This window comes from Piliocolobus tephrosceles, chromosome 12 (assembly GCF_002776525.5).
Source record: "Piliocolobus tephrosceles isolate RC106 chromosome 12, ASM277652v3, whole genome shotgun sequence".
In the NCBI taxonomy this organism is placed as follows: Eukaryota; Metazoa; Chordata; class Mammalia; order Primates; family Cercopithecidae; genus Piliocolobus; species Piliocolobus tephrosceles.
The window spans coordinates 76,336,498-76,352,059 of NC_045445.1; the positions used below are offsets into that span (position 1 = coordinate 76,336,498).

The 15,562-nt window shown below is 35.6% G+C and overlaps 1 protein-coding gene across 8 annotated transcripts in view; it reads left to right on the plus strand.

Moving 5' to 3' along the window:
• Nucleotides 1–15,562, plus strand: part of ATRX (ATRX chromatin remodeler) — a 224,319-nt gene that overhangs the window by 97,592 nt on the left and 111,165 nt on the right. For all 8 annotated transcript variants that reach the window (XM_023202314.2, XM_026452141.1, XM_026452137.1 and 5 more), the window contains 3 exons: nucleotides 3,925–4,062; nucleotides 5,448–5,623; nucleotides 7,696–7,813. In XM_023202314.2, coding sequence (XP_023058082.1) covers nucleotides 3,925–4,062; nucleotides 5,448–5,623; nucleotides 7,696–7,813 — 432 coding nt within the window. The remainder of the gene's footprint in view (nucleotides 1–3,924; nucleotides 4,063–5,447; nucleotides 5,624–7,695; nucleotides 7,814–15,562) is intronic.

Genomic DNA, 15,562 nt, shown 5'->3' on the forward strand with positions numbered 1-15,562 from the left:
TCTTGTAGTGGTGGCTTGGTAATGGCAAATTCTCTCATTTGTTTGTCTGAAAATGACTGTATCTTTCCTTCATATATGATGCTTAGTTTCGCTGGATACAAAATTCTCAGCTGATAATTGTTTTGTTTGAAGAGAATGAAAATAGGACCCCAATCCCTTCTAGCTTGCAGGGGTTTCTGCTGAGAAATATGCTATTAATCTGATAGGTTTTCCTTTATAGGTTACCTGGTGCTTCTGTCTCACAGCTCTTAAGATTCTTTCCTTCGCCTTAACTTTGGATAACCTGATGACAGTGTGCCTAGGCGAAGATATTTTTGCGATGAATTTCTCACGTGTTCTTTACGCTTCTTGTATATGCATGTCTAGGTCTCTAGCAAGGCCAGGGAAGTTTTCCTTGATTATTCCCCCAAATATATTTTCCAAGTTTTTAGAATTGTCTTCTTCCTCAGGAACACTGATTATTCTTAGGTTTGGTCGTTTAACAGAATCCCAGACTTCTTAGAGGCTTCGTTTGTATTTTCTTACTCTTTTTTCTTTGTTGGATTGGGTTAATTTGAAGATCTTGTCTTCGAGCTCTGAATTTCTTTCTTCTACTTGATCAGTTCTATTGCTGAGATTTTCCAGAGCATTTTGCATTTCTAAAAGTGTGTCCAATGTTTCCTGAATTTTTGATTGTTTTTTCTTTATGCTATCTGTTTCCTTGAATATTTCTCCTTTCACTTCTTGTATCATATTTTGAATTTCCTTGCATTGGGTTTTGCCTTTCTCTGGTCCCTCCCTGATTAGCTTAATAACTAATGTCCTGAATTCTTTTTCAGGTAAATCAGGGATTTCTTCTTGGTTTGGATCCATTGCTGGTGAACTAGTGTGATTTTGGGGAGGTGTTGACGAGCCTTGTTTTGTCATATGACTAGGGTTGGTTTTCTGGTTCCTTCCCATTTGGGTAGGCTCTGTCAGAGGGAAGATCTAGGGCTGAAGCCTGTTGTTCAGATTGTTTTGTCCCACAGGGTGTTCCCTAGATGTAGTACTTTCCCCCTTTTCCTGTGGATGTGGCTTCCAGTGATTGTTGTCTCTCTTCTGGGTCTAGCCACCCATCGAGTCCACCCGGCTCCAGGCTGGTACTGGGGTTTGTCTGCACAGAGTCCTGTAATGTGAACCGTATATGGGTCTGTCAGCCATGGATACTAGCGCCTGAACTGGTGGAGGTGGTGCAGGATGCAGTGGACTCCATGCCGGTCCTTGGCTTTGCTGGTTTAATGCTCTGTTTTTGTGCTGGTTGGCCTCCGGCCAGGAGGTGGCGCTTTCCAGAATGCATCAGCTGTAGTAGTGTGGGTGGTAGGCGGGGCCCTAGAACTCCAAAGAGTATTTGTTCTTTGTTTTCTGCTATCAGGGTGATTAGGGAAGGACCATCAGGTGGGGTCGGGGATAGGCGTGTCTGAGCTCAGCCTCTTCTTGGGTGGGTCTTGCTGTGGCTGCTGTGGGGGATGGGGTGAGATTCCCAGGTCACTGGAGTTGTGTACCTAGAAGGATTATGGTTGCCCCTGCTGAGTCATGCAGTTTGTCAGGGAAGTGAAGGGAAAGCCAGCAGTCACAGGCTTCACCAAGCTCCCACCCCAACTGAAAGGCTGGAAGGCTGGTCTAGTCTCACTCCCACCATGCACCGCCCCCTCGCCCCGCCCCAACCCCCAAACAGCCCAGAGTGTGTTTCCTGGGGGAGGGCGAGTATGCCTTGAAAACTTGCCAGAGGTTTTCCACCTCCAAGCTGCAAAAGAAAGGGCTTTAGTTCATCCCCCACCTGTGAAGTCTGCAATCTGGATTTGCACCCTCCCCCGGAGTTCTGGCCCGGAGGCTTCTCGCCCCATTCAAATTGTTAAGAAGTTCAGCTACAGAAGTCTTTCTTCCTGTGGAGTTTTACCTCCTGCTCTGATGGCCACCCTCCTGATGGATCCCTGTGTTGCCAGGCAGGAATGGGCTGCTTGGGGATCCAGCGAGCTCCCAGTGCCTTTCTGCTACTTCCTCTACCCCTGTATTTCGCTTGGCTTGGCTCTCTAACTTGACTCAACTCCAGGTAAAGTCGGGAATTTCTCCTGCAAACAAACCTTCAGCTTCTCCAGTGAGGGTGTGTCTACGTCATTAATTTTAACTCTGTGACTTATTCCATTATCCCATGGTTTAAGCCCCATTTACCAGATCCCCTCTGACAAATTTTTAGGTTGTTTTCAATTTTCCTCCATAACAAACCGCGCTGCAGAGAACATTCTTTTGTGTATCTTTGGGTGACTGTGGAAGAATATCTTTGGGACCAGTGCCTAGAAATTGAAATAAGGGTCAAAGGGTTTATGCATTTTGCATTTTGATAATTATTGTAAAATTGACTTCCAAAATGTTTGATACTAATTTAGACACCCACAGAGTGTATGAGAGTACCCATTTCAACGCATCCTCATGGATATGGAATATTAAGTGGTAAAACTGTTTAAATCACTTCTGTAAAAGGCATTATTTTCTCTGTAGAAAATGTTTTCAGATTCAAAGTAAGGCATACATAATTTTTAAATACAAAGCTAGAGATTTTAGTTTTACAAAATATTAGTAGTTTTTGTTTTTTTTACTATTTGTGTAGCCCCAACTGAATACTGCATAACAGTTGTTATTATTTGGTCTGTCATACTGAAGCAGTTACTTTTGAAGTCATGTAAAAGTTGCATTTTCTCTAATGCTTACCAGATGGGGGATAGTTTGACAGCTGCTTTGTTGAAATCAGCAATTAAGTAATATGTGTGTATATGTTAACCAGCAAGCAAATTGAGTATGTATTATACCCTAGAAAAAATATATATCAGCTGGGCCTGATGGCTTATGCCTGTAATCTCAGCACTTTGGTAGGCCACGGCGGGCAGATCACTTGAGGTCAGGAGTTCGAGACCAGCCTGACCAACATGGTGAAACCTCATCTTTACTAAAAAGACCAAAAAATTAGCCAGGTGTGGTGGCAGGCACCTGTAATCCCAGCTACTCGATAGGCTAAGACAGGAGAATTACCTGAACCCGGGGGGTGGAGGTTGCAGTGACCCAAGATTGCGCCACTGTACTACAGCCAGGGTGACAGAGCCAGACACCATCTCAAATTAAAAAAAAAAAAAAAAAAAAAAACAGGAAAAAAAAATATATATCTGTTATTTTAACAAATAAGCCTTTCTAAAAGAGTCCACAAATGCTGTGGAACGTATTTGTTCAGTTACAAATGCATTCCATAGTAATAAAATATTGTTGCTTTTTTATATTGCAATCCCAAATATTTTCTGAGTTTAAGCTTTTAAGATCTTTTATAGCTAGAAAGCTGTTCTCCCTACCCTCCAAACCCATGTAACAACCAGTTTCACTTTCTTTTATCAGTTAAAATTTTTTCCCGGCAATGAATGTTATTTGATCTAAGTGGGAAATATTATATGGTCTATTGTGACATATATTATTCTTAAAGTGTAAGTTTTGAAATTTGTCTTTTCAAGTATGTATACATTGCTCTTAGTCTTTGCTGATAGTTTAAGTTGATGTACTAATGCTGAAATAGCTTTTTAAAGACTTTTCAATTTTAAAAGACATTTTTAAAAATAAGCTGTATCTGTTAGGGGGAACTTTTTCCCTCTTTTTGTTTTTATTTTTGCTTATTTTTGTATACTCAGAGGACTTTGAATACCATTTATAGTAGTACTTCAATGCTCTACCATTTGGGTATAATTAGTATAATTAGTGTTGTATTAACCAAATACAGGAGCAGATAAAATATGTTTATACTTACAGTGATGTCATTTTATCTTCCTTTAAGATCAGCACTTTAAAGGGATTGACTTGATTTACTTAAATGGATCACATTTTCAGTTTTATTGTATATTAATTGTGTTATTTTACTATATATTTTTGTAGGCCCTGATTTTGTTGTTTGTGATGAAGGCCACATTCTAAAAAATGAAGCATCTGCTGTTTCTAAAGCTATGAATTCTATACGATCAAGGAGGAGGATTATTTTAACAGGAACACCACTTCAAAATAACCTAATTGAGTGTGAGTTAATATCTCTGATTATGCAGTATAATATTGGTATTTCCTCAGATAATATGTTTGTAACTTTACCATTTGCCCTTTCTTCTACTTACTCTAGTATAATCCTAGACCATGATCTACATACGTTCATCTTAGTCTGCTGTGAAAGAATAACATACTTTTCAAATGAGATGGTTTATAAATATGAGTGGTAAAAGACAGTCAAGAGATACGCCATTGTGAATGTTCATATATAAATATGGAATGTGATTTATTACAAGAGTATCAGAAGTCTTAATGATTGCTTTAAAAAGTACATAAGTATATATGATTACTCCAGATAATTTTAAGGAGATTTTCCAGTTTTGGGGCATGTACTGTTAAGAAATCAAGAAGAAATGGGAACTGTGAACATTTCAGTAAAGTGGAAATGGGAGAAGGAGAGGTTTGCTGAATCCATGGCAGGACAGTTTGCTAAGGCTAAAGGTAGTTGATGTAAACCTAGGGAAGTGAGTTGTGAATTTCCCTCATTTTCATATGTCTGTGGTGACACTAAAGAAGGCAACATGAGATTATTCAGCAAGTAACAAATTGAAATTTCCTGTTGTAATCGCTCACTTTTTTTCCCACTGTAATGGCTTTTTGTTATTTTTCTCTGTGTTACATTCCTTTAGTATGTTTATGGTAACTTTTTGCTATTTTATTGTTTGTAATACTAGTCATTTCACTTTAGCCTATACTTTATGTTTGTTTTTATCTGTTCCAGTTTTCCTCTTTTCTGTTCTATTACCCTCTTTATAGAAATGCTGTTTCATATTGTGGTCCTATATAGTATGGGACAAGTGATAGCTCTATTAAGTTTTACAAAATGGGTTAGTCTTACAAAATACATTAGTAATTAGTTTATTTTTAACTATTTGTGTAGCCCCAACTGAATACTGAATAACAGTTGTTATTATTTGATCATTCTGGAAATGAATCAGTTAATATAAATTAACTTGCATAGTAGCTTATTACCTCCTTTTATTGTTTTGACTTAGTATCTCCTTTCTTCACAAGATAGCCTCACAGACCATAAATCATGGTTAGATTAATGGACCATTTGTTTTATACTTCATATCTCTTATAAAGAATAGTGAGCTTGAATAAAATGTCCTTAGATATTTTTAAAAAACATTCATGTCTAGTATTTAGGGATGGTTTTTACTTCAGTTTTCTCTCTCGTTTCGGTAATTCACTTGTAGATCAGACTTATAACCATGTTTATTCTATACTTAGCTTGATATTCTTTTTTTGTAGCTTAATTCTAATGCATGTGTTTTTGACATGAACATTTCATTGGGGAATTTTTCTAAGTCTTTTCAACCATTGTTAATGTTGTTAATGAATAATGTCTTCTCTCTTAGATCATTGTATGGTTAATTTTATCAAGGAAAATTTACTTGGATCCATTAAGGAGTTCAGGAATAGATTTATAAATCCAATTCAAAATGGTCAGTGTGCAGATTCTACCATGGTAGATGTCAGAGTGATGAAAAAACGTGCTCACATTCTCTATGAGATGTTAGCTGGATGTGTTCAGGTACAGATATATTCCATAGTAGTAAAATATTCTTACTTTGTTATATTACAATCCCAACATATTTTCTGAGCTTAAAGTTTAATAATTTTGTGTTTTCTTTCCCACTCTTTCAGTAGTTTTACAGTTATATCTCCTTGCATTGTCTTCAAAAATTTCTGCTGCATTCAACTTTTTAAAAAGAAGTTCCGCTGAGAAGTTTAAAACATAGTTAATTCATTTGCCAAGTGTAAAGCCTCATACCTTATTATGTTAATGTTTAGATTTTTCATCCTTAAGATAGGGAGTTCCTTAAGAGGAACACAACTATTGTGATAAAGTTCCTATGCTCACCCTAATTCTATAGTATAGTATTATAAATCTCACATTTTTGAAATGGTTATAGGAAAGGCCAGTACGAATTAAGAGAGGAGCCATTTTTAAAGTAATCCTGGAGAAACAGTTTTGTTACTTTCAATTATATATAATAACCTGAACAGACTAGTGGTGTCGTTTACGTACAGATTTTCAGTGAATCTATATTAATGAATGGTTAAATATCTAGAGACTGAGCTGGCAGTTAATAGATCTCAAGATATGCACTTTCTCTGCAAACGTTAGGTACTAATGATAGCCTTAGAGATGTTTTAACAAATGAGACAGGCTATTCTTTTGGTTGGATATATAGTTTGCCCTCCATATTTGCGGGTTTTGTATCCATGGATTCAACCTACCATGGATCAAAAATATTTAAAAAAATAGATAAAATGGACAGAGGCTAGGTACAGTGGTGCACACCTGTAATTCCAGCACTTTAAGAGGCCAAGGTGGGAGGATCACTTGAGCCCAGGAGTTCAGGGCTGCAGTGAGCTAAGATCATGCCACTGCACTCCAGGCTGGATGGCAGAGCAAGACCCTGTCTCTAAAAAAAAGTTTTAAAAAATTAACCAGGCACGGTGGTGCGCACCTATAGTCTCAGTCATTTGCGAGGCTGAGGCAGGAGGATTGCTTGAGCCCAGGAATTCAAGACTGCAATGAGCTAAGATCATGCCACTGCACTTCAGCCTCAATGACAGAGTAAGACCCTGTCTCTTAAAAAAAAGAAAGAAAATAATTAAGAGAAAAATGGATGACTGTGTCTATACTGAACATGTACAGACTTTTTTCTTGTCACTATTGCTTAAACAATAGAGTATAACAACTATTACATAGTATTTGTATTGTGTTGGGCATTATAAGTAATCTAGGGATGATTTAAAGTATATGGGAGGATGTTTATAGGTTATATGCAAACACTACATTATTTATATAAGTGACTTGAGCTTTCATGGATTTTGATATCTGTGGAGGTGGGGGTGGGTTCTGGAACCAGTCTCCCATAGATACTGAGGGTTGACTGTACTTGCCGTCATTATAAGGAGTAGTTGTTCCATTTGGTCAGATTGGCTACACGTGCTAGCAAGTACTCTGTTTCTGTATTGCCACTACTACCCAGGCAGCATTTTTCCTTCTGGTTTAAGTAGTAATTTCTATTTAGCACACTGGTGTTCTATTTTTCTATTCTTATAATAAAATGGTTTCAAGAGTGCTTGTAGATGGATTGCTTTCCTAATTGGGCAAATATTCCCTCTAAAATTATGTTATTGTTTGACATATTAGCATATCCTTCTCAGAAGCCAACTCAGACTGCATTAGGCTTTGATTCCTAGGTTTTACTATATGATTAAAGCAAGTCATTTTGCTAGCACTCGCTACTACATCCTCTCCACACCTTTTTTTATTTTTGTTTCTGTACAGAGAAGACTATTTCGAAAACTTAAAATTGCTCACTTCGTAATGTGACTGCTTCAATTTAAAACCTACCTGGTGTGTGGAAGTATTTTTTTTACCAGTGTACCATATCGTATAGTCATATGAAATACATTGTGTAGCAAATTATGGGTTTAGAAAGGGTAAATATATTTAAGAAAATGTTTTCTTATATGGTTAGTGCCTATTTATTTATATGTATATTTCAGTTATAAGCAATGAGAATTTGTAGTTCATTCCTGTTAAATATTTAGATTAATTTTCATTCTCTTTCTTGTTAATTACAGAGGAAAGATTATACAGCATTAACAAAATTCTTGCCTCCAAAACACGAATATGTGTTAGCTGTGAGAATGACTCCTATTCAGTGCAAGCTCTATCAGTACTACTTAGATCACTTAACAGGTAACCAATACACCTTGTTGATTTCATCTTCTTTATAAATACATTCTTTTTCCAAAGATTATTCCAGTCGTCTTACTATGTCTGTTCTTTTTCAGTTTTGCATTTGAATAAAATGGGTATGCTTAAAAGCATAAAATATTTCTAATTAAAAAACACTGGTGCTGTCAAAATTAAAATCAAGAAGCAAACTGATGAAAAAGATATACAGCACATATGAATAATGCCCTTAATTTGTAAAGAGCTTTTATTTCAGAAAAATTATGAATGTGAATAAATCCATAAAAGAAGATATACAGAATTCCAGAGTACTTTTTAAAAAGTATTCACCCACATTAATAATAAAAGGCATATATGTTAAATTCATGAGTTTGTTTCTCAGTTATTTAATTAACAAAGGTTGAAGGCAGAAAAGGTAACATGGAAGGCAAGGCATGTAGTATGCACTCCATGTTGTTATGCACTCCATGTTGTTATAACAATGCACACAAATGCCTAAAATACACCAAAATGCTAACAGAAGTTGTTTTCTGGGGGTTTTTGTTATGAAGACCTTCTAGTTTATTTCTTGTATTTTTCTATGCTTTAAAAAAAATACAATGAGTAGTTATTGTTTTACCATCAATAAGCTTTTGCGTGTGTGTGTGTGTCTGTGTCCCTCTGTGCCTGAAGATGTCTGTCTTCACACAACAAAACATTTGGACTGGAGTGAGATTTCTTACTTGTTGGTCACTTATTCTGGTACATTTCCCCAAATGATATTACATATTTAATTAGGAGATACAGGTTAGAGGGTGCTCTTTGGCCCATTGTGAATACAGTAATTGATCAAAAAAATAGAGGAGGATGGAAGTATGTACACACATACTAAAATGATAATTATAGCTAAAGTGGTACTGTTTTTGTAATAGCAGTGCATCCTAAAGAGTAATATGATGATGGTTCTCAAGAAACATTCTGCTGGGGAAAACAGTATTTGAATCTTAGTATTTTATGGAACTGCTTTTTTGCTCTTATAAAAACAATTTTTGTATTGACTTTTGGAAGAAAATCAGTTCCGATAAAGCACACATTTTCATTTGTATATCTATCAGAAGCTGGTAGATTTACTATACTATTCTTTTTTGAATAATAAAAATTGCAGGCATAATTAAATAACCAAATAGTTATCCCAATGAGAGAGTGGCTGTGTAGTTTAAAAGAGGGATGTTCAGATGTGTCTTTCATTAATCTCTGAGTGATAAGGAGTAATAAATTTGGTCATTTAATATTTTTTCCTTTTAAAATGTTTTATATTAGGGAAAATGCTCACAATAGTGTTTTCAGATTTTATAGAATTGGTTGTCTTTAATAACCAATCATAGGCTGGGCATGGTGGTTCATGCCTGTAATCACAGCACTTTGGGAGGCCAAGGTGGGAGGATGACTTGAGCTCAGGAGTTCAGAACCAGCCTGGGCAGCATAGTGAAACCTCATCTCCACAAAAAATAAAAAAATTAGCCAGGTATAGTAATGCACACCTGTAGTCCCAGCTACTTGGGAGGATGAGGCAAGAGGTTTGCTTGAGCCTAAGAGGTCAAGACTGCAGTGAGCCATGATTGTGCCACTGCATTTCAGCCAGGGCAACAGAGCACTACCCTGTCTCAGCAACAACAACAACCAGTCACAAATGTTAACTGCTCAGGTATAGATGTTAAGCTCTACCCTTTTTAGTTGACCTCATGGAGGTAGATAGTAGAATGATAGATACCCAAGTCTGGAAAGTATGTGTATGTTGAGGGAGGGATAGAGAGAGGTTGGTTAATGGGTACAGACATGTAGTTAGATAGAAGGAGTAAGTTCTACTGTTCGATGGCAGAATGGGTGACTATAGTTAGCAACAATGCATTGTATATTTCAAAATAGCTAGAAGAGAGGGCTCGAAATGTTCCCAGCATATAAAAGTGATAAATACTCAAGGTGATGGATAGCCTGAATACCCTGACTTGATCATTGCGTATTCTATGGATGTAACAAAATATCGCATGTACTCCCAAAATATGTATAAATATTATGTATCAATTTTTAAAAATTTTAAAAAACTTACTCTTTTTGAGAGCAATGCAATTATTTAAGAATTTAGGGGGCTTTGCTTTATTGTTTGTGACTGTCATTGATAGGAGTAAATATCTAAAGTGCTAATTGCCATAGCTAAAATCTGAAAGATGCGATTGTTAAATTATCATCTGGTACCATGAATCTTTAAGTTTTAGAGTGTGGGGTTTCCCCCTTACCAAATGCAATATTACCTGTAGAGTAGAATAACCTGAGTTAAATAACCCCTTTGAAAAACATTCATAAAAGGCCAAGTGGATTATATTAATGGCTACTCTTGTCTTGATTCTCAGTACAGATCTTCACAGTATTTCTCTTGAAATATCACCTGCCTATTTTACTTGCATTTAAAATGTTTGGTATTTTATCTGTTAAATATTCCAGAAATTTTTTGTTTCTACATTAGGCTTTTTTAGACTATGGTTACTTTTAAGAAGTTCACCCAAATTTTGTTTTTAACATTAGCAGCAGTTTCATGTTAATTTTAGTGATAATTTATAATATGTTTAATATTTGCAGAATGAAAGTCCTAAGAGACTGGCTGTTAAAGAATATTGAAGAAATCTAAAATCCTCTTAATTTTTCTTAGTTCTCTTTTTTTCAGTGTAATTCTGTGGTTTGCCTTTTATTGTCAGGTATCAGAAGTTTATAATAATATGTAAGTCTCTGCAATTCAGTAAACACTTAAGGTTTTATAAGCATGTGGATACTTAGTTTTTTAATAACTAAATATTAGTCTGGCTTTAAACTTAAAATCCACATGCTGTCTTATTTTGACAACTGTGCAAAAAGTAGAACATAGGAAAAGATAGCCCATGAAATGTGAGAAAATATTGCAAAACATATATCTGATAAGGGATTCACATGCAGAATATAGTTGTCCCATGGTATATGTGGGGGATTGGTTCTAGGACCTGCCTGTGTATACCAAAATTTGCTCATACACAAATCCCACAGAACCTGCATATATGAAAAGTCAAACATGGGTTTGACATTCTGTGAATACTGTATTTTCAATCAACATTTGGTTGAAACAAAATCTGTGTATAAGTGGACCCATGAGGTTTAAACCTTTGGTGGACAGGGGTCAACTGTATGTAAAGAATTCCTGCAACTCAACAACAAAGAAACAGTCTATTTCAAAAAGAAGCAAAAGATTTGAATAGAAATTTCTCTAAAGAAGATATACAATGCTCAACATATCTCCTCATTAGAGGAATGCAAATCAAAACTACAGTGAGATACCATTTCACACCCATTGTGGCCATTATGAAAAAAAAAAAGGAAAATAAGTGCTTAAGAGGATGTGGAGAAAGTGGAACCCTGTACATTGCTAGTAGGAATGTCAGATGTGAAAAACGTTGTAGTAGTAACTCAGAAAGTTAAATATATACCATTCGATCTAATAGTTCCACTTGTAAGTACACCCAAAAGAATTGAAAGCAGGAACTCAAACAGATACTGAGACACTTATGTTTATAGTTGCATCATTCATAATGGCAAAAAAAAAGGTGGAAGCAACCCAAATGTCCACTGATGGATGAATGGATAAACAAAATGTAGTATGGACATACTTCAGTGGAATATTACTCAGCCTCATAAAGGAGGGAAATTCCGACATTTGCTACCACATAGATGAAGCTTGAAGACATTAATGCTAAGTGAAAGAAATCAGACACAAAAAGGCAAATACTGTATAATTCTGCTTAAAGGTACCTAGAGTAGTCAAACTCTGAGTAGAAAGTAGAATCGTGGTTACGAGGTTCTGGGGGATGAAGGGTGTGGGAAGTTACTGTTAATGGGTACTAAGTGTCTGTTTGGAATGATGAAAAAGTTCTAGAAATAGAGAGTGATGATTTTTGTACAACATTGTGATTATACTTAATGCCACTGAATTGTGTACTTAAAAACTGGTTAAATAGTAAATTTTTTATTTTATTTTGTTTTTATTTTACTTTAAGTTCTGGGATACATGTGCAGAACGTGCAGGTTTGTTACATAAGTATACATGTGCCATGGTGGTTTGCTGCACCTATCAAGCTGTCATGTAGGTTTTAAGCCCCACATGCATTAGGTTTTTGTCCTAATGGTCTTCCTCCCCTTGCTCCCAACCCCCCGATAGGCCCCAGTATGTGATGTGCCCCTCCCTGTGTCCATGTGTTCTCATTTAAAACAGTAAATTTTTTAAATGTATATTTTACCATAATTTAAGAAGTACCCCCAAACGGAGCACAGTAATATGCTTTTGTCTCTAAAAGTACATGGACCCAAGTGCCACTCTTTAGAGATTGATTCAAAAGGTCTGGATCTGCATTTTTATGAGCCCTACAGGTGATTCTGATGGACCATCAGCTTAAGAATCATTGCTTCAAATTTTTTTCTTTGGTAAGGGGTGAGCTGAGACCTGAGATGAGTGAACTAGACAAGGGGAACGTGGAGAAATTAACACTGAAGTGTTAACTTTGGTGATTTTCTCTAAGTGGTGGAAATATTAATTCTTTTGTATTTTACTTGTTATGTACATTTCTGCAAAATTACAAAATCCAAGAAATATACATATATGTAAAACTTCCATAATCAGAAAAATACTTGAAAGTTTCATTTTGTTTTTAATTGACACATTAATTGTACATATTAATGGGCCCAGAGTGGTATTTTGATACGTGTATACATTGTGTAATGATAAAATTAGGGTAATTTAGTATATCTGTCACTTCAAACAATTGTCATTGCTTTGTGGTGAGAACATTCAAAATTCTGTCTTCTAGCTATGTTTTAAAATTTTATTTCTTTTAATTGTCATTGCTTTGTGATGAGAACATTCAAAATTCTCTCTTCTAGCTGTTTTTTTAAATTTTATTTCTTTTAATTAAAAATGTTTATTTAAATATTTTTTATATAGAGAGATGGGGTCTTGCTATGTTGCCCAGGCTCATCTTGAACTACTGGGCCCAAGTAATATCCCATCTCAGCCTCCCAAAGTGCTGGGATTACTGGTGTGAGCCACCATGCTCAGCCTCATCTAGCTATTTCAATAAGTTTAAAAAATATATTAAGTTAAATTTAGTGTTTAAAAATATTATGACTAACAATGGAATAGTGTACTTCAAGCTGCGAAAATAATGTATAATAGTAATTTCCAAATGTGGTTGTACTGTCAGAATCACCATTAAACGCAGAACACTCCTAAACTGGCAAAGATAAAATGATACTAAGTGTTGTTGAGGCTACAGAGAAATGGGCCCTCATGATGGTAGCATAAATTGGACAGTAATTTGGAAAGGGACCTCAAAATTAATTTCAATTGTAAGCTTTTTTCCAAAGGAAATGGTCAGAAATGTATGCAGAGATTTATATTAAAGGATGATAATCTCAGGGTTTGTTTCAAAGCTTAGTTTTCTGGCTGCAGAAATAGCAGTGTGTGTTCATTGTGAAATATATGTGAAATATTGAAAGGCACTGATACAATAAAAACTACCTATAATCTCATAAACTATAATTTGGAACCGCTACTTATTTAATATTTGATATCTTTCCAGTTTTTAAAATGTATGTGTGACACTTAAATGTCATAAGCACACACTACATAAACACACAATACATATACATTGTGCTTATTACTGTGTGTGTGTATATATATATATTTTTTAATGGCTGGAATTATATTATCTAGCTTGTGACCTAAAGTGAACTGTTACCTGTTGTGGCATTATTTATAATAACAAAAATTTGGAAATTAACTCAAATCCTCAACTTTTGGGGATAGTTTATATTATGGTATATCACCATAATCTAATACCATGCAGGAAGATACATTAAATATTATAACATGGAATATTGTGTGTTAATAATTAGGAATATACAGAATAAGTATATTATGTAATAAAGATGAAATAGTACCCATTTCTGTGAAATAAAAAGGATGTGTATGAAAATGCATAGCAAATTGATCAAAAAGATAATGCCACAAAATACTTTTCAGTGTTCACTCTAATATTTTCAAATTAGTAGAATTGTGTCTATAATGTGTATTATGTATTAAATTACGTCTTCAAATTTGGCTCTATCCCTTTCTCTCTGTTTTGATATGACATTTATCAGCTCTTCTTACTCCATCAACCACGTCTCTTAAGATCTCTTCCGTATTCCTGATCATTTTAACTCTGCTGCATTAAGTTAGTATATTCTGACATATCTTCCAGCTAAGTAGTTTTTGTCTTTGGATGTGTGTCTTACGCTATTAAGAGGAATTTAATTGAAATGTAAAACTCAATGACTTTCTCCTAAGGTCAGGAACAAAACAAAGATGTCACTTTTGCCTCTTATATTTAACATTTTCTAGAGGTTCTGGCCAGGACAGTTACACCAGAAAACTAAAAGTATTCCACAGTGTCATGGAAGGGGTAAAACTGTTTCAATTTGCAAGTGACATGATATTATATAGAGAAAAAAATTATTGTTTTAAGTTTTGTGGGTACATAGTAGGTGTATACATTTATGGGGTACATGAGATATTTTAATGCAGCCATACAATGCATAATAATCACATCAGGGTAAATGAGGTATCCATCTCAAGCATTCATCCTTAAATGTGTTACAAACAAGTCATTTATATTTTATTTATTTTAAAGTATACAATAAATTATTGTTGCCTGTAGTCACCCTATTCTATAAAATACTAGCTCTTATTCATTCTACTTAACTATATTTTTGTACCTAATAACCATCTCTCCTTTCCCCCTGCCCTACTGCCCTTCTCAGCCTCTATTAACTATTGTTCTATTTTCTATCTCTGTGAGTTCAGTTGTTTTAAATTTTAGCTCCTGGCTGGGTATGGTGACCCCCACCTGTAATCCCAGGCCTGTTATCCCAGCACTTTGGGAGGCCCGGGCAGGTGGATGGCTTAAGGTCAGGAGTTCGAGACCAGCCTAGCCAACATGGTGAAGCCCTGTCTATGCAAAAAAATGCAAAAGTCGTGGTGGCATGTGCCTATAATCCTGGCTACTCAGGAGGCTGAAGCAGGAGAGTCGCTTGAATCTGGGAGGCAGAGGTTGCAGTGAGCTGTGATCATGCCACTACATTCCAGCCTTTATGACAGAGCTGCCTCAAAAAAAAAAAAAAAAAAAAAGAATCTTAGCTCCCCAAAATAAGTGAGAATATGTGAAATTTGTCTTTCTTGCTGTTTCATGTGGTTTCAAATCACAGGATCTCATTCTCTTTTATGGCTGCATACTACCCCATTGTGTACATCTACCACATTTTCTTTATTCATTCATCTGTTGATAAACTTTGGGTTGCTTCCAAATCTTGGCTGTTGTAAACAGTGCTGCAACAAACATAGGAGTGCCAGTATCTGTTCAATATACTGATTTTCTTTCTTCTGAGTATATACCCAGCTGTGGGATTGCTGTGTCATATGATAGCTCTATTTTTGCTTTTTTGAAGAACCTCCAAACTTTTCTCCATAGTGGTTGTACTCATTTACATTGCCACCAGTAGTGTATGTGGGTTCCTTTTTCTCCACCTCCTCGCCAGCATTTGTCTGTCTTTTGGATAAAAGCCACTTTAATGGGTGAGATGATATCTTATTGTAATTTTGATTAGCATTTCTCAGATGACCAATGATGTTGAGTACCTTTTCTTATTATCTTTTCTTAT